At 38.0% G+C, this 23,374-nt stretch overlaps 1 protein-coding gene and 1 non-coding gene across 2 annotated transcripts; one reads left to right on the top strand and one right to left on the bottom strand.

Annotated features, from left to right (window-relative positions):
• Positions 1–214: 214 nt before the first annotated feature.
• Positions 215–286, top strand: trnaq-cug. The gene has a single exon. It is a non-coding gene; the product is annotated as a tRNA-Gln (tRNA).
• A 1,791-nt stretch (positions 287–2,077) lies between these two features.
• LOC121643989 (cysteine-rich secretory protein LCCL domain-containing 1-like) lies at positions 2,078–21,366 on the bottom strand. Its single transcript, XM_041991658.1, has 15 exons — positions 20,781–21,366; positions 19,655–19,957; positions 12,105–12,223; positions 7,323–7,455; positions 6,914–7,029; positions 6,664–6,764; positions 6,367–6,525; positions 6,205–6,265; positions 6,005–6,071; positions 5,780–5,910; positions 5,626–5,669; positions 5,449–5,521; positions 3,289–3,358; positions 2,276–2,409; positions 2,078–2,130 (listed from the first exon to the last, which is right to left on the bottom strand). The coding sequence occupies exons 2-15, from the start codon at positions 19,919–19,921 to the stop codon at positions 2,079–2,081; spliced, it is 1,527 nt and encodes a 508-aa protein (XP_041847592.1). The 5' UTR covers positions 19,922–19,957; positions 20,781–21,366; the 3' UTR covers position 2,078.
• Between the last annotated feature and the right edge of the window lie 2,008 nt (positions 21,367–23,374).

The raw sequence follows: 23,374 nt of genomic DNA, 5'->3' as shown, positions 1-23,374 counted from the left end.
GTGGGGGAGGGACATATGTGGTATTTGTATGTTTTTTTAGTGTGCCCTGCCAGGGCACTGCAGATGTAAATTAAACTAAGGCTAACTATGGTACAATGCATCAAATGACAACATTTGTGTTTTAAATTGTACATTGTCCCTTATAGATAAAATGAGAAAAATCTGCTCAGCTGCATTTAACAATTGTTCAGCCTCTTGGTAACTCATGTTCTGAGGTTCCATGGTGTAATGGTTAGCACTCTGGACTCTGAATCCAGGAATCTGAGTTCAAATCTCAGTGGAACCTGACTTTGACAAGTAAGTTTCTTTACCTTGAATTCTTCTACGTCATTAAATATAATTGAGTTTACGCAGTCAGATATGAATACCTTCAATTCCGCAACTACCTTGAAATTTCAACATCATACTGGAGTAAAAGTGACAAAACAACAAACAATGTCTGCATCTTGTCACTAATCCCAGAGGGAACTTTTAGGTGACTGGATAGCTCAGTTAGTTTGATTCCCCCAGGGGACGAATAATAACACCTTCCAGCTGGGTCCTTAAGCAAGACTCTTAACCTTAATGCTACTGGATAAAAGCATCAGCATCAAATGTCAACAGCAGTCTTTATACATTATATTATACATGTTAATTATATTATACTTGTTAATCTTGAATTTGTTCAAATCGGTGTTGTAATGACAAATCACACAATGACATGTTCAATTTTAAGTATTTTATTTTTGATGCACATACCTGGCCAGCCAGATATAAATGTATAAACAAAAGCTAAGAAAAAAACATATGTTACAGACAATATTTACAAACATATGAATATTGTGACATTGCTGTGAATTTTGTTCTTTATATAAAATAAACAAGTAAAAATATGAATGGCCAGTATATGTCTTTGCAAGCAGATGTTGTGTCGCTTTATTTCATCCCATTTATTGCTTATTTATTTTGTATAGCTGGTAAAAAATGTTACAAAAGTAAATAAAAATGCAACAGCAACAAGCATGGCTTCAGCATTATTTACAACATTAGTATTTACAAACATATACAATGACCTGCCTTGTTGCTTTACTGCAGTTTGTGCCTGTAGCCACACATGAAGTCTGTGCAGGTCTTTACCATACTCAGTGTTATTTAAAGAAAGACTTTGCACTATTCTTTCACATCCCTGGTACTTCAGATGAGACACCAGAGGACAAATATGGCCTAATTTCTTCGACATTACACACATCTTTTGAGTCCATTCCTCATCAGAGCAAACAGAATTAAATTTGCAAAAAATTAATGCATTTCTGACAATTTAACCTTTGCATTTAGGTAATTTGTGAGAATGAATTTCATTACGATAACCAGTAAAAAATGAGATTTCAAAGACTGTATAGGCTACACACTTGGAGGGAAATAAACCAGTTTCAATCATGAAATATGGAAAAGAAAAATGTTCCAAGAACAACAACAACAAAAAAAAAAAAAAAAATCCAAGTAACTTGACGATCCAACATTTTTAAACTTAAAAACGGTTTACACTTATGGTCTGATTTAACAGCAGCATCAGCCATATTTTAATCCTGTTATGACTTAATTTCTTTTTTTGGTGTCAGTAGAGTACAGATCCCCTTCATTAACCTGCTGCATCTTTACATGTAAATGTAATTTATCTTGAATTATCCGCCAAAAACTCTGATATCAGACTTTTACCTTCAAGCTCTAAAATTGCTGCTTGGCATTGTTTTCAGTCTGGTGGTATTTATTTTTAACCTGTAAAAAACATGATGTAATGATATTACGTCTACCTTGGCAGGCATACTGTATGTGTATATTATGGTCAGTTCTCAAAATTTATGGCAAAAGACCTCAATTCACCAAATATATTTTCCTAAACTCTTATTGGGCAGTGATTCAGTGATGACTGAAGAGGTGAAGCCTTGAGAAAAGGCATGGGAAACTTTGTCTGAGTCAGAAAAACTGATTTATTTACTGCAGAAAGTAACATAATTATAGCCTCTGACTTCGTAATGGGTGGGCTTGTTGGATATGAAGTGGCCATGTCTGATGGTACATTGTCCTTTGGGAGTGTTTATTCAGATGACTGCAAAAACTCTGAAGGCTTTTCCTCCTGTGGGATTCAGTAGACTGCAAAAAGGAAAAGCAGAAAAAAAATAAGTTTGAATGAGAAGATGGGTTATACAAACCACTGCAGAAAAGAGCCCATCTTGATATCAGTCAACATTCACATAACATATACACACTGTTTAGTTAAGGAACAGTAAAGTGTTACCTCTCAGAGGTGATGCCGTTCTGGTAACTGCCACTATACTGCTGCCTTTTGTCCACTGGCATCACGTCAAGGTAACCGCCTGATTCATTCTGGATCACTCCTGCATGAATAGCTGCTCTGCAGATGCTAGATTTCTGGATAGAACAGACCAAAGAAAATAACTAGATGTTTAAACCCTAGGCAAAACTTATTTACTATACAGAGTAAAACACATACTAGGATTTCATGTGAAAAAACTAAGTATAATTGGTCATTGACTAAGCTGATTCTCACAATTCCTGCAGAAAAGGAATTGTGCTGCTAGAAAAACACAACATGTCCAATATCAGTGAACAGCCATTCACAACAGGAAAGTCTGGGGGACTTGGGAACGCAAAGAAATGCTGCAAATTCATTTGATCTGGTTTGCTTTCACACTGCACTTTATTTAAGCGGACCGAACCGCCTGGATGTTGTTACACAGTTACAACAGGTACTTGTTTGGAAGTGGTACTACCCAGAAAAACCAAAAAGACAACAAGCAGGATAACTAAGAAAATCTGGCTCATTGATTGGCCAGTAGAAAAAACTAAATTTCCCCTTTAGCCGGTTTGTTCAACTTAAGCAAACAATGGAGCAACACCACATTCAGTCTTGGGGTTTGTATTTCTACAATTTATATGATTTTCCCAAGATGCTGCCCAGTATGAGCAAAAGGTGAGGCAGTAAGCTCTCCATCATGTTGCTCTGTACATAAGCCGAATGTGCTCTACATCACTTCCTGGTTAACTGCGCAGTTCATTTGCTTTCACACATTAAGTGAACTGCACCAGGGTTCTTTTGCAAGTGAACCAAGACCCTGGTTTTCAAGCAGGCCAGAGGTCACAAGTTTGTTTCGCGCCAGAGTGGGAATGGGCGTTACACTGCACAAATGAACTGTCCTTTGAATAGAAGCAGATCTGGTTAATTAAAGAGGAACAAATAGAATGAATGCACCATAAAAGGTAGTTATAAACATGTATGAAAACACTCACATCTAAGTAGTATTTTGTCCCAGTGACTCGGGCTTGACTGTCATACAAACAGTTCCTGGGACAATACAACCTGAAAAAAGAAAATCACAAGTTTTGGTTTTCCATATAAAACTTGATTACTTTGGTGAAATAAGTAGAACAGGATGACACCCTTGTGAAATATGGTCTAATTATTCTTATGTTTTAAAAATTCAATGCAACGTGACCAACAAACACAAGACAGTGGAAATACGGTCAGGAAAGAATGAATATTCATCACATGAGACCCAGGTTTCTTATAACTGTTGTTGGAGAGATGTGTGCAATAAAAGCTTTTTACATTGATACTATGTTGGATGGAGCAATTACTGGGAAATACCACTAGCATATTTACAAATAGACATAGCCACATTAACATCAGTCATTGTTCTTTTAAAGCTTTGGGTATTGACTATTTGTGATTCTTGTCCTTTACACCCTAAATGTAACAGTAGTGATTTGTACGTCTCAAGATTGCCCCTAAAACATAAAGTGGGTTTATAATCATAAAATAAACACAGTGATCTGTTGAATAGAGTAGAGTAGTAATAAAAACAGCTTGGAGAATGTTTACTGAAGAAAGAAATAATGTGATCACTTTCTGAGAGGCTGCAATACACCCTGACTTCTTTTTGCAATCAGAGGAGCTTGTGTCAGTTGAGAAAACATGAGCACTGGCTTAATTTTGTAGAATTTAGCATCACTTTTCATTAACAGTTTATGAGCTAGTGTGAGTAAAAGACTGGAAAGGCACACACTACACTGTGTGCAGAATTATTAGGCAAATGAGTATTTTGATCAGATCATCCTCTTTATGCATGTTGTTCTACTCCAACCAGTACAGGCTTGAAAGCCTACTACCAATTAAGCATATCAGGTGATGTGCATCTCTGTAATGAGAAGGGGTGTGGTCTAATGACATCAACACCCTATATCAGGTGTGCATAATTATTAGGCAACTTCCATTCCTTTGGCAAAATGGGTCAGAAGAGAGATTTGACGTACTCTGAAAAGTCAAAAATAGTGAGATGTCTTGCAGAGGGATGCAGCACTCTTAAAATTGCCAAGCTTTTGAGGAGTGATCATCGAACAATCAAGCGTGGACTGATGAAATGAGAGTGAGTCTTGATGGGCCAGATGGATGGGCCCATGGCTGGATCAGTACAGGGCAGAGAGCTCCACTCCGACTCAGACGCCAGCAAGGTGGAGGTGGGATACTGGTATGGGCTGGTATCATCCAAGATGAGCTTGTGGGACCTTTTCGGGTTGAGAATGAAGTCAAGCTCAACTCCTAGTCCTACTGCCAGTTTCTGGAAGACACCTTCTTCAAGCAGTGGTACAGGAAGAAGTCAGCATCGTTCAAGAAAAACATGATTTTCATGCAGGACAATGCTCCATCACACACATCCAAGTACTCCACTGCGTGGCTGGCCAGAAAAGGTCTAAAAGAAGAAAAAATAATGACATGGCCTCCTTGTTCACCTGATCTTAACCCCATAGAGAACCTGTGGTCCCTCATCAAATGTGAGATCTACAGGGAGGGAAAACAGTACACCTCTCTGAACAGTGTCTGGGAGGCTGTGGTTGCTGCTGCACGCAATGTTGATCGTGAACCGATCAAGACACTGACAGAATCTATGGATGGCAGGCTTTTGAGTGTCCTCGCAAAGAAAGGTGGTTATATTGGTCACTGATTTGTTTTTGTTCTGTTTTTGAATGCCAGAAATGTATATTTGTAAATTTTGAGTTGTTATATTGGTTTCCCTGGTGAAAATAAATAAGTGAAATGGGTATATATTTGGTTTTTGTTAAGTTGCCTAATAATTATGCACAGTAATAGTCACCTGCATACAAAGATATCCTCCTAAGATACTAAAACTAAAAAAGCCCCACTCCAACTTCCAAAAATATTCAGCTTTGATATTTATGAGTCTTTTGTGTTCATTGCGAACATAGTAGTTGTTCTATAATAAAATTAATCCTCAAAAATACAACTTGCCTAATAATTCTGCACACCCTGTATTTGTGAAGTGAAAAATTCAAGTATGGATGGAAAACATAACAACCTCTCACTAGTGATGTTAGTAATAATGATGTATTATTTTAAGTCAGAATCCAGCAGTTCTAGCCGTGTTTTGTTACCTGGGACAGTGTCGAGCAGGCTTCTTGAAAGGACAGAAGAGCGCCACCGTGGTATCGCATGTTACTGCCTTGACTGGGAAACAAATTAGACAAAGCACAGAAAGCAAAGATCTTGCAGTATTCATTTATAAAGACAACCTTACAAAGAGAAATGTGACTTTGAACTGTATTTCTTACCTGGGACTGACTGTACTTTGAAGGAATTTGCACTTCTGTTTTTCCTGAAAATTTAAACAGAATCATACATGGTTATGGTAATGGTGGAACAGCAACACACCACAGAGGCTAAATTTGTATATGTAAATAATCATATACAAGGTCTGATTCATACCCAATAGACTGGATACCATTCTTGTATGATTTCATAAATTGCTGTTTTCTGCCCAGTCGGGTCACATCCAACCATCCTCCATCATTATCAATGACTCCAGAGTGTAGTCCAGCTCCACACACACTGGATTGCTAAAAGATTTTTACAAAACAGGCATTGTCTTCTCATACATTTTATCTGTGAATGCAATTAATACATTGGAGTCTGCTATAACTGATCATTTACCATGTCATAGTATGCAGTCCCTACTACTTTTCCTGGTCTGTCAAAGCATCCAGGTGGACACTCATATCTACGGATGGAGGCCAGATTGAAGTGAACAGCATTAGTGCATTGATGTAATTATTTAAATATAGCACATGTAAGAAATACTACTAATAGCTGATGCTAGTCAGAGGTTGACCACACTTCCAATCAGTATCTACCTGTTGCACGTTGTTCCCTTGCAGCGATCTCTCAGCTTGGTCTCACAGTCGACCTGTTGGGCTTAAGTATAAACAAACAAAAAATAAAATAATAATCAAAATGCATTTAATTTATTTATAAATGTGTTAATCAAGGAAAAAGAATTATGGAAGGCATCTTACACATCTGCTCTGTGCTGACAACTTGGTTTCTCTCAACTTTGTCACTGGTTGATGGATTTGGCGTCTGGGTCCTTGTTTGGGGTTCTCTGTCCCTAACTGGTTCAGGTTCAATGTAGTTGGTCTCTTCAGTCTCTGAGGCTGGACGCCTTTCAACACCCCCTTAAAAATAGAAATGATTTTATAATTAAAGTTGCAGCAAAATTGCACAGTATTGTGGGTTTGATCAAGTCAGAAAAAGGACAAACATCAGAAAAGATTAAAACCTTCTAGGAAACCACAAGTTGATCCATAACCTACCATTATAGCACAGGTTGTCCCTGCAGCCACCACCATAGCTGGCTGGACAGGCAGAACAGGGAGTTCCATATTTGTATGGAGCATGACCCCACCAGTTTCCCCTGAGAAAAACAAGAAGAACCCAAAAACAAAACATGATACCACATGTTTGCCACAATTAAAAACCAAAATAATCTATAGTTTAGCTACAGTCCCTCTCTGTTGGGATTTTTTTGGGTCTTCTAACATGCTGCTTTTGTTAAAAACTTACGGTGGAGAGTAGTTGCAGACGAGATAGACTGCTTTGGCCCAGATCATTCCCCACACATTCATGTTGTAACATACATTGATGGCACAGCCAATACGATTAGTAGTTGCCCACACCAACTGAAAACAAACAAACAATAATAAATGGTTTTTAATTTAATTATCTTCTCACATTACATGGAACAGGTACAGGTAGATTTCAACTATCTGTGGTACAGTTTAACATGATATTTTGGTTGGGGTAATCAGCAATAATCAAGGAAAAGATCACTGTCAGTTATCTGTTTTCATGGCTCATCTCCATATAAACAAGACACCCACTAAAACTTAGAATAAACCATAAAAAAAGAAGTGCCTATGAAAATCCCTAGTGCATGTTTAACTTACAGTCAAGTAACATGATAGTCCTTTACCTGAGTGTAGTGTGTACAAACAGGTCCTGAACATCTGAATGGACAATGTGGATTACATTCCTGTGAGTATGGATAGCTGTAATACCGCACCTCATCATACCAAGCTTGGACATGGTAGGTTGGCGGTCTGTCCCTAAAAGGAGAGAAAAATGCTTCTTAATATTCAGCACTTTATCATCAAAATCACCTAAAAAGAAATATCTATATTATGGGAAATAAATACCTACAAGCAGCTTTACATCATACGTAATTGATTCCACAAGACATTTTCTTGGATTGTTTTGGGAGAAAGTAAAAGACTCAGAGCAACTTCCAGAAAAAGTAGATGTTCAACCCAGTTGCCATGATAATTAAGTCGCCACCTAATGTTTCTGGAAAATATGGGAAAATATGATTTTCAGGAATACAGGTTATGGTATATTTCCAACCAAACACTCTGGCATTCCAATAAACAAAACCAAACTAAAACAGGGTGGTATTTCAAAAAGGAGGTTTAACTATTCCTGTGATGAAGCCTGTCCTCGAGGTTGCTAAATCCTCTGATGTCTTAATCTGTGTTGTCGGTTCAAAAGCACCGGCTATTGAGTAGCTATCACAACCCTGTGTTCTTTAAGCCAGTGTGTGCATGTCGACAGCAAATCTTTCAAAGTCATTATTGAGCCCCGAAATCACCATGAAACTGACCAAAAAAGAAATGCAGCTGCATCTGCCCGCCCACTGTGGCGCTTGGCAGAGATTTCCAACAAAGTCAACGTGTAAGTGGATATTAAATGCATTGGAGCCTACAGTTGGCATGTGTTATCTAATTACTAAATTTAATATGCTTATTTAGTTATTCTATATTATATTAGCTATCAAATGAATACAGTTTTTAATCAGAATAATCACAGCTAACAAATTAACTCATCATGATTAATCGCCATTCGTGACTATGCCTGAAATCTGCCTGTTTGTACTGTATCATATCAACAGAATGAAACAATGCTACAAATATTTAGTGTTAACTGACCTCCCCTTGAGTAAACATCAGATGTCCAAGGATCAGTAAATGCAGCATGAAATATACTTCTTTCTGTTTTTCTGCATCATCTCTACCATGTTCTAGATCATGATGCAGAATTCATACATCATCCTTTCACCATCCGTCTTCATGGTGATAATTTCTGTCATAAAACACCAGATGTGACAACTGAAGTTAAACAGAAACTAATAAAACTGATGATCTGGCTAAAAACACATTTTTCCTTTTATCACTTAAGTGTAAGGGTTTTTATGCAGCAGTGATAAAAGTCCTACAGCAGCATCACCCAAAGTAAACACCTGTTGTAAACCTTATCATTGGCTGTTAGTTTTACAAGTTTTTTCTTCAAAACCTTTCTGGACCTGCCTCTGCATAGCTGAAGTATAAATCCTGTCTATCGCCAGTCAACTACTGTGTTAGAGAAGGTCCTGCCAAAAACAATGCTTTGGGTAAATATGTGACGGTGTGAACTATGAACCGCAAGTTTCCTCCTTCTCAGCTGAACTATAAATAAATGCAACAAAATTGAAAAGCTGATCAACTGTCATAAGCCGTCATGATTCAGGGAACAACATGAGAGGAAGGGGGTGAAGCAGCTGCTGCACAAACACGGAGACAACCAGAGAACCACTAGAGCAGACACACTGGTGCAAAATGCAGGATATGTAAAAAAAAAAAAGTGTGGGGTGTGGTACCCTCTGACTGTGTTAAAACACCCTCATTCTCCACAGGGCTGACATCCATGGGTTGCTCCATTAATGTTGTATTTATTGTTAAATCCACCCATAGAGCCAGCCAGCTCATCTTTTCCATCTTGCCTCTCCGCGTTAAATATATTAATGCATCTAAGTACATAAATTAGATAGCGCCGTTTTTTTTGACAGTCCTAATTATATATTATATTATATTATATTATATTATATTATATTATATTATATTATATTATATTATATTATATTATATTAAGGCTATCAAAAATAATGTGTTATCAGCAATAAGTAATTTATGTAATTAAATGCATTAAAATTTTAATGCATGTAACACATGTGCAGCATCTGTCATTAATGACGGCGAGACATGGAGGTGAGACTGGCTCTATGCATGGATTTGAGGCTGTCAAATCCATGGGATATGAGAATGTTTTAACACCCCAACTTTTCCTGCATTGAAAGAAACTTTACTCGCCGATATACACAAACATTACTGTTAACATTACTGGTCGTCTCTGTGTCTGCCCAAGGCAGAGTGCCAGGCTCCTCTCCCCCTCCCTCTCCTGTTGTGAATCATGAGGACTGTCGGTGATCAGCTGATCGACTTTTTTGTTGCTAGCATGCCACACACACATCTATAAAGATAGATCAGGTTAACATATCTAGTAAAAGTGAAACAGAAACAAGAAAGCAATGGGAGTCTTCTCTAAATTATTGATGCTGTGCAGATGTTGGAGACACGGCTCTGATCATTTATGGGTTATGAATGTGGTGAGAGAAATTATAAATAGGTTCTGAGATACAAATCAGAGCAGGACCTTTTCTGAAAAAAAGTAGTACACAGGTGATAGAAATGATTCATATTTCAGATATGCAGTGGCGGGTATAGTTTGATGGGGGACCAGGTAGGGGCACTGATCAGGGAAAGGGGGGCACAAATGAGATATATTATATATTTTTAAGGTCTTGATTTTGTTTAATATTGAACTAATTATTACAAATAAAGTAATCATCTATTTTAAAACCCAAGTGAGCATTGGTTCTTTCTGTTGATACAATACACTAAAAATGGGCATATTACGGGCATAGTTGCGAACGTTGATTAATCATATAACATCTTGCCACAGATTCTCATTTGGATTCAGGTCTGTACTTTGACTGGACCATCCTTGCACATGAAAATGCTTTGTGTATGCTTTTAACCATTTCATTTCAGCTCTGGTCATTTGTTTAGGGATTATCCTTCTAAAAGATTAACTTCTGCCTTAAACCAAGTATAGTTTTCTTTCCACTTCAAAATGTGTTGGTCTATCATATAAAATTCAAATAAAATAAATTCAAGTTTGTGGTTGTAATGTAGGAAAATGTTCAAGAAATATGAATAGTTTTTCAAAGAGCTGTACAACACTAAAACATTATCATCTCATAGTGTTTGGAATGTTAATAACAAACACTTAAACAGCTGATATTACTATAAATATTTAAGGCCATCTTAAGCTCCATATTCTGTCTCCTTTTAGCTCTATTTAGTCTACACCAATCTCTAAGTAAAAGTAAAACTAATGAGAAAAAAAGGAGACTATGCCAGTGTCACTAAAGTGATTAAAGATTTGTATCTCAGTTAATTGTATAATTAAATCAGGAGTGCAGAGATGATCCAGGGCGGATCGCCCCTGCACAGGTATAGGTAATTGTAAATAATTGCATAATAACTGACAAGTCAGTTCTGTAACTAATGTGTTGAAATATCTTCTTGATTAAAGTTTTGTTTTTGCTAGAGATTGCTTTACATAGAAAATACAAAATCACTCTACACACAAATTTACTCTTATTGCCCATGCTTTTTCTCTTAAAATTTTAAATTTGGGTAACCAGAGAGTTTACACCAACAATAATGATTAAGTTACTCATAAGTAGCCTTAGGATCCTTTAACATCAAGCTGACTCATGACAAGTCTGGAGCAAATCTTGATTAAAGAGGAAAAATAATTAAATACAAGAAACAATTATGCAAATTCCATCTTTGTTTCGTTTATCAAAATTGATAAATATATATTAATTGTGTGAACTCTGGCAATGTGAGACGACCTCCAACAAGTGTAAGGAGACCCAAGAGTATGACCTCTTCTTGGTGATGGTTCTTCATATTAGGTTATTGTTTAAGAAGCCAGAATGTTTACATAAGCCAAAATATGAGGATAACAGTTTGTGATTTTCTTTTATAACAGTGTTCTATTGTACACCATGCTTAGAACACCATGCCTTAGAAGTGGAAGTAAAAGTCCATTAGATGCAAAGTTTATGCGACATTTTCATAGTTAATTCCCTAATAGCAGGGGTGTCCAGCTCTGAATCTCGACGGCCAGAATCCTGCAGGTTTTCTGACTCGAATGAATGAGCCATTGTCTAGAACTTCATAGACTTTTGGATCCATTCCATTTGAGTCAGATGTGTTGGAGCAGATAACCAATGAAAACCTTCAGGACAGTGGTCCTCGAGGACCAACTTTAGACACACTTGCCTTAATATGAGTTTGACCAAAAATGTTCCAAACAATGAAAGAGGCAGGAGAAAAGACACTTAAATCCAAATGTATCCTTGTTAGGCAGGAGTCACACTGACATGATGCTTAAAAGTCCAATAATAGATGTGCCTGATGCTTCTCTTTAATTGCTACAATTAAAGAGAAGACACATAATTAGTCAGAGGATTGTTAGGCTGGCACCTCTGCTACTACTTAAAAAACTTCTCACTAAAACACACACACACACACACAAAACAAACACTAAAAACTTTCACAAAAAAACGAAGCAGACATCATTTAATTCAATTTTAATAATAAGGAACACCACTGACACCTAACACATGTAAATCTAGCCCATAGGGTCAGGAATTATCTATATGTACATATGGATTCAGAACATGAATCCACATAAAAATCTTTTAAAGTCCCCTAGCTTTGTAATGGCATTGGAATGAGATCCTATTAAAACATTATTATCCTTTTAAGTGTTTTTTAAAAAGATAATTGAACTGCTTGTTCATACATACCTGCCCCAGTGCGTTCCAAGATTTTGGCCTATTTGTGTCAACATGTGGCTCGGTCCATGCTCCCATCGGCAGGAATGGGCCCAGTGCTCTGCACTCCTCTCTAACTCATAATCCCATACCTAAGGAGTACACACACACACCAATATATGAGCACAAAAAGCAACACACAGGTTCTCGGTTAAAAAGTTATTTGCTTCTGGAAAGACGATCTTATGTCAACTTTCAGTCAATTAGGTCGATAGGCTGACAATTTATTGTTATTACGTTTAGTATTACATCTGGTCATATTGGTTTTCTCTTGAGAAAAAGGTTAATCTCAGACACTGAGAGTCCAGAGCAGCACCTTCGAATTTAAAAGATGTTTGCAAACCTGAAACTACACTCTGGATCACTCCTGCACCCCTGATTTAAGTGGTCTAAGTGGCCACTTACAATAATTTTCGCTTTAACTGCTGCTCATTACAACTTATTCATATGTCCAATCATTTTCTTCAAGAAAACATGAAGCCCACTGAAACCAGTTTGACAGTAACCATACACACTTGAGGCACTTGAACCTGAAAGATGAACCAGCTCTTTACTTGCAAATTTGACACAGTATAGTCAGAACTAGGCCTCTCCCTTCACACGCACACATTCACTCCCTTACACACAGCCACATACATGAGAGACCACCACATCAACTTGCAGCTTTGTGCTACTATTCAGTGTGGATGCTTCATAGCCTGTTTCCAGTAAGTTTTGGTTGCCTAAAACAATCTGGCAGCAGGGGTGAAAAAAAGAGGAAAAAAAGCAATAATAAAAGAAACAAACAACCAACACAGAAAGTCTCTGTTTGGGGGCTTGATGCCATCAGTACTATTAGTACAAGCTGAGGTAAAGCCAAAATACCTGAAAACAATTCAAACACATCTTGTTTTGAACCATGTAGAAAAGCAGGCCCTGCGTATGTGGCTGGATGATTTAAATGCTACAGCAAAATTAATGTACTGTTGTTGAAGGAGAAGAATAGCTGCAGTGTGCTCAGCTGCAGGCATACTGTTTGGTTGCATTACAGCAATCACACATCAAGACTAATAGGGAAATGCTTAAGTGTGGACCACCATAATATGCTCCATATGTTTGGTGTAAAGGTAAGACACAGTTGCCTTTTCACTGTGGTACTTCCTGTTTAGGTCTGATTAGAAAACTGATGTTTTGATTAAAGTTCAGTAGAATTTGCATAACTGCTTTTGATTGTGCTTTTGATTAATTTTGCTTTTGTGTATAAAACAAATCACAATGATTTATTGTTAAAAGAACCCCACAACAACCACTATATGCATTCATAAGTTTTCAGTTTGTGACTGTAGGTCAGGTGAATGGAATAAATAATTAACAATGATTAGGAGTTCTCTGTGATCTATCTTTTACTGTGTCTTCAGAGCAAAAATATTAGTATAGGAGGCTACCGTGGAAGAAACAGGAAACTGTTGCAAGTCTGATAAATCATCATTAATGAAGGAAATATGTGTAAAGTTCTATAAATTTGAGGAGTTATCAGACAGTTGAATCACCACAGCAGTTTACATCATGCATCGTAATGCCAAGGTTATAATTGCAACAAATTTTTTTATTGTCCATCTCAACTACAGATGCTGCAATAATATTTAGAATCCATTTCAAAGCACCTGCTTAATTTTATTCAGTGTCACAGGGGACAGCGTTTGAAGCCTATCCCAGTTGCAACCAGTGAGAATTAGAGTACACCCTACACAGGACACCAGTCAATAACTGGGTCAACACAGAGAGACACAACGATGTAAGCACTGACTCCTGTTATCATCTTAGAATTGTCAATTAAGCTAATGTGCATGTTGTTTGTACAGTAAGAAGATACTGGTCTACCTGTAGAAAAATCCACACATGCCTGTGGAAAACATGCAAACTTCACTCAAAAAAGACACCAGCTGAGATTCAACTTGCTTTGAGGTGGCATGACTGGTAGTCTCCCACTTCAAGAGAAAAATCATAAATTTTAGTCATTTGAGATTTTCATAAACCTTTATCCCAAGTAAAATGGACTTCTTCCATTTAGTTAAATTATTGACTCATGACCCACAGAAAGCCACTTCAGAAGGGTTCAGACAATAGTATCTTAGTTTAAGAGATCAGCTTGTGTGTGTTTTGAAATTTTCTGCAAGTGAACAACCCTTTTGTTAAGCTAGCTGTTCTGCTTGCTAATATTAGCAAATGTTGTCACAGGAGCATTTGGCTGCTATATGATGCTATTTACATACACCAAGTTTGGCAATTAGAAAATTGTGAAGTAGAATTTCAGCTCCTTCCCACCTTCTGGTTTTAGTGACAAAACAAAGGCAATTTATTGAGATGCAAGTGCATCAAAACCTCTGACTACATCTGTACTTTCCATTTAATGGTAAAATAACTGTTTTACAAAGCAAACCTACCAAGACTGCGTGAATATATTTGGCAAATTTCACCACTTTGCATTATGGCTAAAATCTCAAGGTTACACTTTCTTTCTTTTACTAGAATACACTTATCCCCCGGAACAATATGGGGGGCTTCAGTAGGAATGTCAAGGCTGTATACCTTCACAGAGCTAGTGTATAATATTAGACAGTGATTTTTATTAAGGACTAAAGCTACTTGATCCCCATGAGTCAAGCTTAATTAAATTCCTGAAGAAGTCAGTATGCTTATAACAGATCCATGATATTTGTATTGCCAAAAAATGTTTACAATACTACCCTGCCTCTCACCTGGTAATTACTGGGATAGGCTCCAGTGCCCCACAACCTAGAACTGGACTAAGCAGTAAGGCAAGGCAAGGCAGTTTATTTGTATAGCACATTTCATGTACAGGACAGTTCAAAGTGCTTTACATAAAACAAAAGCATTACAGATATTAAGGAATAGTAAAAGGCAGCAACACGTAGCAAGAATCACAGTAAAATAATAAATTGCATTAAAATGAATAAATGCAAGATAAGTTAAAAAAGTTAACATGCAGATTTCATGCATAGGCGCATGAGAAAAGAAATGTTTTTAACCTGGATTTAAAAATGTCTACATTTGGTGAAAGTTTAATGTCCACTGGCAGTTTGTTCCACTTGTTTGCAGCATAACAGCTAAATGCTGCTTCTCCATGTTTAGTCTGGACTCTGGTCTGGACTAGTTGACCTGAGTCTTTGGATCTAAGGCACTTTGGATCTTGGTTTATATTCTCTGAACATATCACAGATGTATTCTGGGCCTAAACCACTCTGGGATTTGTAAACAATCAGAAGGGTTTTAAAATCTATTCTGTGACTGACTGGAAGCCAGTGTAAAGATTTCAAAACTGGTGTGATGTGTTCAGATCTCTTAGTCCTGGTTAAAACTCTAGCAGCAGCGTTTTGTACGAGCTGCAGATGTTTAATGCTCTTTTTAGTAAGTCCTGTTAAAGAACATTACAGTAATCCAGCCTGCTGGAGATGAATGCATGGATGAGTTTCTCCTGGTCTTTCTGGGAGACTAAACTTTTAATTCTGTACCTTCCTCTGGCTAACAAAACGGTTAGCTAAGGAGAGGTACAGTGAGAAAGATTGCAGCTCAGCTTATCTTAAACACTGTTTTTCTTCATTCTTTACAGCTACTTGAACTCACCTTTCATTTCCTTTGGACATGGCATCCAGACAAGGTAAAAAAACCTTTCTTTTAACTTTAGATGCTTACAGATAACACCTAACTGAGCCTCATTTGTTTTTTAAAGTACATTGAACTCTTAGCCCTGAAAGCAATTCTGCCCACCTGCACAGTCCATGTGGGACTACCTCCTCTCAAGAAATAAAATTGAGCACAAAGCTTTCACTGCAAACAATCTACTCCAGATTGTAATGACCTCTGCCAGCTCATTAGTTTTTCCATGTTCATGTTATTCTTCCCTCTCAATTATCCAGTAGAGGGGAAGATAAACTGCCCACAAGCCTTTGCAAAAAGGTCAGGGTAACAGTGACCAATCCCCTTTTACATTCCAAAGAGCATTAAGTCTCCAAAATACAGACGTGCTTCCAAAAATCTGCAAGGATCACCTCAGGTACAAAGCTAAGAGCAAGATGTGTGTTCTTATAGTAATAGACTGATGACCGCAAGGTAGAAGTAAACAAGAAACTATGCTTTGTTTTTTATGTTTCATAGGGTTTATGTAAATTCTTGCAATTCAGCCTGAAATTAAAGTTGATGTACTTATGGAAACCTTAAACAAATTCTCTACTTCTCAAAATGATCTACAGAGCAAGAACTGACATGTTTCAGATTGACAAATGCAAACTATTATTTAAAGGCTCAGAAGCTTTTGCAAGATTGTAAGGATTCAGAGCTGCAGCAACAGTGCAGCCTGCAAATCCTGCAATCTAACAACCAAATACTTGGCCTTTATCAGTCTGGTCTTACCACATCATTATCATCTGTAATAGTATCCCTCTCTCAAGAAATATTGGATCTGTGTACATGACATACACTTGCACCACTGTGGCTCAAACTTCAAATGTTGAGGCTCGACATGTTTGAATAAATTCACTGCTGTGGCACCAAAAATGAGATGTGTGGAGGATCAAATAAAGGATAACAGTGGCCTGGGTTTGAGTGAGCTGAGACGGATGGAAAGATGGTAAATGAGGGTTAGAGTGAAGGTGAAGGAGGGTGAAGATCAAGCAAGATAATTAGCATGCTAGTGAGAAAAAGGGTCAGCAAGAAGAGAAATTGAATGATGTAGTAAAAGGCAGGGCAGGAAGGGGCCAGTGGGCAGGGTAGTTGAGGTAGAGGGCAGGGCAACACTGCGGGGGTGAAAACTGGATCTGGGCCAGGGTCAGCAAGGGTGGGCAAGCAGTTAGAGCGAACCAGACAGCAGTTTAGGCTTGCAGATCTTGTTTTCTCTACGCTCTTCATGTCTGCTGTATTAGCTAACAGACTTTACAGAGGCAGAGCCAAGAATGTGTTTTCTGCTGGGAAAAAAATCTCAGTGTTAAACGATCACAAAGGGCAAATTGTATGTCCAAACATAGTACATGTAGCTAGACACATGCAAGGATGCACAGAAGAGATGTGTAATTTACACTGAAGATGTATAAAGTTGATCATGAGTTACCTATCAAGCATTCGATTCTCATAGCACCAGTGACTCACAGCAAACTTGTGACTGTTTATGCTTTTAAATCTCACAGTATGTTAGTTGCATACATCATGCATAACTTCACACACTCTGGATTCTATGCTGTTTTCATCTACAAAAACTCACACCAGACAAGTCCGTTAGTCACACACCCTCAAAAGTAGAAATGTGGAAGCATCTTATGCAATTGCATTGATGACCACCAGATGCCGGCCTATGAGTCTCATGGTTAATAGTAAATAAAGTCGTTCCAACAGATCTTACTGTCATTGATTAAATTCAGAACTTATAATGAGGATGGTGTGCTTATTTTCAAAATATTTCCTAATTCCTAATCTCACTGCTGGAGGGTTCCATTTTGTAAACTGGCCAGGGTCTTTCTGCATGTAGTTTGTATGTTTATCCCCTGCCTATCTGTTTTCTCTGGGTACTCTAGTTTTCTTTCACAGTCCAAAAAATTGCATGTTGGGTTAACAGGCAATCCTGAACTTTACAAAAGTACAACTGTGAGCACGTTCAGATGTCTCATTTGTCTCTGTGCTGACTTGTGATGGATTAGCAACCTGTAAGGCCGTACCTTTCCTCTTATGTGGTGGCAGTAGGGCTAGGGCCAGCCTCCCAAAAGGTTATATAAAGTGGTAATATAAAATGAGTAAACGAATGGTGTAGATATACTTTAGGCCTAAAATATAAACATTTTGGAGCATGACTAGCTTGATTGCTTGACCCGATAGAAGCTGTGAGCAGAGGGGCAAGATGGTAATTTACCATTGAGCTTCAGTCATATACTAATTGTTTTCCCATGACTACTATTTAGTCATAGTGTCTGGTAACAATATTTGTAAGAAAAGACTGCATTTTTATACAAGCAATTTTGCTGAGTTAGCTTGTTTTTGGTTTTGTATCACTGTAACAGTAGCTTTTTCTTTGGTTAACTGGACAAAGAAAAATGTTATGTACTTAAAGATGGCAGCACACAAAACCATCTTTTATGTACTGTACCCTGAAATTAGAACTGACACTAGCAAGTATTCTTAACAATTTCTGATGGAGTTGGTTTAGAAATACAGTGATTACATCATCATTAAACCAACACTAGGTTCCTGACTTTAAAACCCCCGCTTTTAATTTTAAAGGCACACTGACATTTAATTATGCACATTCCTGGTGCTGTCATTGCCCTGCAGCATCCCGAGTCTGAGAAACCGCACTTCACAACTTTAGATGCAGCCCTGAGCATCACATTACTGTATTTTACTTTACTGCACCATAGCACACACCTGATATCAACACACTACTTGTTCTGGATGTGTGCCAAGGCTGATTCAGCAAAGAAACTCAAGAGGAAACTATCGGAAGAAACGAGGAGATGAGAGCGAGACAAGACAGGAGTTAACATCGGACTGGCTTTTACTTGGTAGAGGTGGGGTGTTCAACTCCAGTACTCAAGGGCTCCTCCAGGTTGTTTCCCTGTTTCAGCACACCTAACTTAAATAAATGAGTCATTAACAGCTTGTACAAAACTTGACAAGGAGCTGTTGGGGAGATTCATTTAATTTGAATAAGACATGTTGGAGCAGGAAAACATTTAAAACTGTCAGGACGGCGGCCGTTGACGACCAGAATTGGATATTGACGCATTGTCCCTGCATTAGAAAGAGCTCATAGAAGAGACAGAATGCAAGACAGATGCGAAGTTAGTCTTTATTATGGTGTCAAAGTTCAGAAAAGTGCCGCTTTAAAAGCAACATGGACATTACCCTGAGTGAATGACTTTTTGTGATTTATGTACAGATATATCAATGTTAAATATTAATTCAAAGCAAAGAACTGATATATACAGTACATTCAAACTAATGGGAAAGTGTATTCAAACTTTTGACTCGTAGTGTATTTTGTTTTTGTGTATTTCTGGGTTTGACAAAAAAAAATCTAAATTGCATTGGCAAAAGAACAATATAAAGAAAAATAAGCAATCATAGGTCATGAAATCAAGTGTAAAGGGGTAACAAAGCATAGGTGAGCTATACCAAATTAGATAAGATGTCAGCCATCCCTCCTAAAACAGAAAAAGGAAGCCACATTACGCAGTGGGCTCCTACATGTTTGTGTTCATTGGGTCAAATGAGATTTGGGTTTTTCTAATACCAATCCCCACAAATTATTACAATTTAATCAGAATATAATTTATAGTCCCAGGTACAATCCATCAGACCAGTCAGTCAAACATGCTAATGATTGCAGTGGCTGCAGCCTCTAACAAAGCAGAAGGTGGTATAAATTAAGAAAACCTTGAGTAAAAACTCCCCCAATGTTTCAGTCTTATCTTGAAACTTCATACACATCACTCATATTAAAAATGACTGAACTTTACAGCTGCATCCTCTGCACTTACCATGTACTCCATGTTGGAGGCAGGAGGGTACACCTGACCCCGCAGCTTGTTGTGTAGGTCCAGGATGAGGTGCATGTCTCCCTCACTGATTGCCCTCTTCCCTCTTGATTTCGCCTTCCACCACTCTTCATCTTTGTTCCTGTATTTGTCCAGAATGGACTCGAACTGGGTGGAATTTGGAAGGACCATGGCCAGGGCAGACTGGGTCAAGCACAGGAGCAAACATGTTGCTCTAACCCAGCCAATTAAAGGAAGAGACCTCTTCATGATGGAGAAAATACTGTTGCTATTAAGGATTTTTATCTGCAAAACAGGAGTGGTAAGGTAAAGTAACTTTATTGACACCTAAAGGTAGATTTGATTTGCAGTGAAAAGAAGAGGCCATCCTTTGTACAACAAACAAACAAAGAAAAAAAACAACAACACAATAACAGACACAATAGGACAATACAAAATACACAACCACAAGATCTCATCTAAGGCCAGTACATACATAAGTGCATGAACAACTTTTAAAAAACCATAAAAGAAGAATAAATAAAAGAATAGAAAAAATGCCATTATAAAAAACCTTGTTACCATAAGTCAAAACCTCATGCATTGTGCAAGTTGAAACAGAGCAGATCGAGTTTTTTTCTTTTCTTATCTAAGCATTCTGGAGAAAACAGCTTGCATGCATCTTTCTGAAGGTCTCCATTTAAAAAAAAGAAGAAATTACGAGTAAATATGACCTTTTATATAATAATAATCACCTCCCCTTAACAAAGGTGAATAAGGGGAAGGGAAGAGCCTCAAACAAGGTTGAACTTTTCCTCTGTCCTACTGTAGTTCAATAATGCTTAAATTATAGGGGACTTCACTTCAAACAGTGAGTCCACTGCAGCTTTTAGCAGTGTGAGTGCATATACAGGTCAAGGCATCACCACACACAGTAGGACCAGTGTACACTGAGCTTTCACACTTCATGTTTCACTGCAAAGATGTAGTGCGCATGCTTACTGTATCTGCTTTTAACAGAGATTTAACACTTGTGATATGAAAACTTCAGTGACTATATTAATATATTTTAGAACTAAATAGAAAGAAATAAGCCAACTCACTAGAATTATAGCTTTGTGTAGCTTACCTCTAAATTCTCCAAAGGTGTTCAAAATATCTTCCTGGTGTAGCTAATTATTCCAGATGTAGAACTCTCCGGAGATTACTGGAGTATAACAATGTGCCAAAGGGAAGCGCATTTGAATTCATCCATCACACCAAATGCGCTCAGGCAGCTGGGTCTATTTCAGGCTGTGCGTCCACGCTAGAAGACAGGGAGCTCGCGAATGTCTTTAGGTACCTGTTGAATTCCTCAGGTCGCTCAGTGTGCCGCAGGCTGCACGGCACTGCTGCTCATTTTGCGCTTATATGCTAAATTTGCGCTTAGCAACGCGTGGCGCACAGGACCACGCCTCTATGCTCCCCCTCACCTAACTCCAACACACACACTCAGACACGCACGCACACGCAGACCGGCACGGAGCTGTTGGATCTCCGGGGTTGATCTATTTGAAGAGCCACCTGATCGCAGTAGAAGTGACGTGAAGGTAAACTTGTGGGTGTTGTTGGAGCTGCCCACGCGTGCTACAAATATTGGACATGTTGCTGTCCATTTTTATTTTCTACTTTCACCACAGGAAGACAAGTTGAGCTTGAGAAGAAAATAGGCCGAAGTCTACAAGTTCAAGAGGCTTTTGCGGCATCTATGAAAGCTAGACTTTTTTCTTTAAACAAATAAATAAATAAATTTGTATACACAGAAAGGAAGAAAACAATGCATTTACATTTGATCCATGAGTTATGTATTGTCTGGAGCGTCATCCTTGTGCGTGAGAACTGCTGTAGCAGCCTGCAGGGTGGCCTTTATTCCCCCTGCAACACAACCACAAAGCACTGATTCATCTGCCTCAACACACACACAAGCACATTTGTCAAAGTTTGTGGTCAGTGTGTGTGTTCTTTCTCCCACCTTTCTCCACCTCCCCTTCATGCTCTGTCCCAACTGTCCATCGGAGCAGTGAAAGGAAAGAGAGATTTCTTATAAAATGTCACAAACTTTTGCAAGGTATACAATAGTTTTTATTAGGCTGAAGTAGAACTGGCTCTGCTGTAGATCCCTGACTTTGTTCAGTAGTGTGGTCATACTAGAAATAGTGGAAAATTTCACTTCTATATCTGCAGTTCTCTGTGATAACATGGGATGTGAGATGTGTCTGAGAAAGACCAAGAGACTGTGTTTCAGATATGTTGACAAGGATTCATTGGTCTCGGTTGCTTTAACAAGAGAAAACTTAAATGCCTGGCAAATAACAAAGCACAGGGCATTGTAAGAAAATGTCTGCTCATAATCACTAGTATGTCATAATTTTGAGAAAAGGCCGATTTGTTGAGATGACAAAAAAATTGACCTTGCTATTGCATGATACTTTATTATCTTGAGGCATAAAAAATAAAGAAATGCATGAATGGCTGCTCTCGGCTTCTGTAGATATCCAAAGAAGTGTAACGTGCTGGCACTGTTTGGTCTATTTTAAACTAATCCTCTACTTCCATGGGTAGTACGGTTCGTTTGGAGCAGTGTGAATGCACATTTAAACTCTGGTGTGAATCAAAACAGTGAACTCTGGTCTGTGAACTCAGTCCACTTGCAAGTGAACCCTGGTGCGGTTTGCTTGCAGTGTGAAAGCAAATAGACCGTCCAGCGAGCCAAAGAAAAAAAGTAAGTTAGGATGCTTTGTAGCACGACATGTCAGATAACTGGCTGCCTCTCCTGCTTATACTGGTCAGCTTTTTGTGAAAGCCACATTAGGTTTTAACACTAAAGAAAATAACAAAAACCCCAAGACTGCATAAACTAGGTGTTGCGCCATTGTTTACTTCTGGTGAACGAACCATTTTTGGTCCTGGCTAATCAATGATTTGAATTTTCTTTTTCATTCTTGTTGGTCAGCGGTCTTTTTAAGAAATATCTCCCTAGCGAGCAGCTGCTGTATCTGGATGCGGTTGTCCAGGCGATTTGGTCCACTTGAGCAGAATACAGTATGAAACCAAACCAAAAGAAGAAGCAAAATCTTTTGGAATTGCCTGCTAATCGAAGCAAGTCCCTGGACTATCCTGTTGTGAATGTGCCCTATGATAAAGTCATACTGTACCACCATGGTTATATAGCTAAGTTCTAAAAATATGTTGTATGAGACTCCAAAGAGGAGTAAGGTTTACACTATATCTTGCTATATAAGTAGAAATTTATTCTTTTAGCTTTCTTTTATATGGTGTATGCAGAATTTATCAGTTTTATAACCAGAAAAGACTGTTTATCATTTAAATGTCTGATTGAGCTCAGTAATTAAATTGTATTTGGATATTTTAGCTGTTTTGTTTTTTTTTTTTAGCATTTTTTTATGAACAGGAGGGATGGTTGTAAATCAGCATGGTCATATCTGATTTTAGTTTTCGGCTCCTGAATTGGATGATTCAGACTTGTGATTAACACCCTTAGTATTAGATTTAGGTATTACACCTTCATGGGAGGCACATTTCAGCTAGGAACTCCAGCTATAAAAAATGTTTCTGAGAGAACCTTCCTGTTCAAATTACACAAGTCAAAAACTTTTGCTTTCATAAGTTAATACAGTGTATTTTTATTTTTATTTTTTTTTGCCATGCAGAACTAAATGCTGT

Source organism: Melanotaenia boesemani, chromosome 8 (genome assembly GCF_017639745.1).
Source record: "Melanotaenia boesemani isolate fMelBoe1 chromosome 8, fMelBoe1.pri, whole genome shotgun sequence".
In the NCBI taxonomy this organism is placed as follows: Eukaryota; Metazoa; Chordata; class Actinopteri; order Atheriniformes; family Melanotaeniidae; genus Melanotaenia; species Melanotaenia boesemani.
Note: the sequence above shows the minus strand (reverse complement) of the source record. Positions and strands in the feature narration are given on the sequence as shown.

Excerpts from the sequence above, each read along its gene's own strand:
- LOC121643989 (XM_041991658.1), bottom strand. The coding sequence starts at position 19,921 with ATGAAGAGGTCTCTTCCTTTAATTGGCTGGGTTAGAGCAACATGTTTG. Across the intron at positions 6,526-6,663 it reads GGACAACCTGTGCTATAATG|GGGGTGTTGAAAGGCGTCCA; the intron begins GTAGGTTATGGA and ends TCTATTTTTAAG. Across the intron at positions 2,131-2,275 it reads AACGGCATCACCTCTGAGAG|TCTACTGAATCCCACAGGAG; the intron begins GTAACACTTTAC and ends TCCTTTTTGCAG.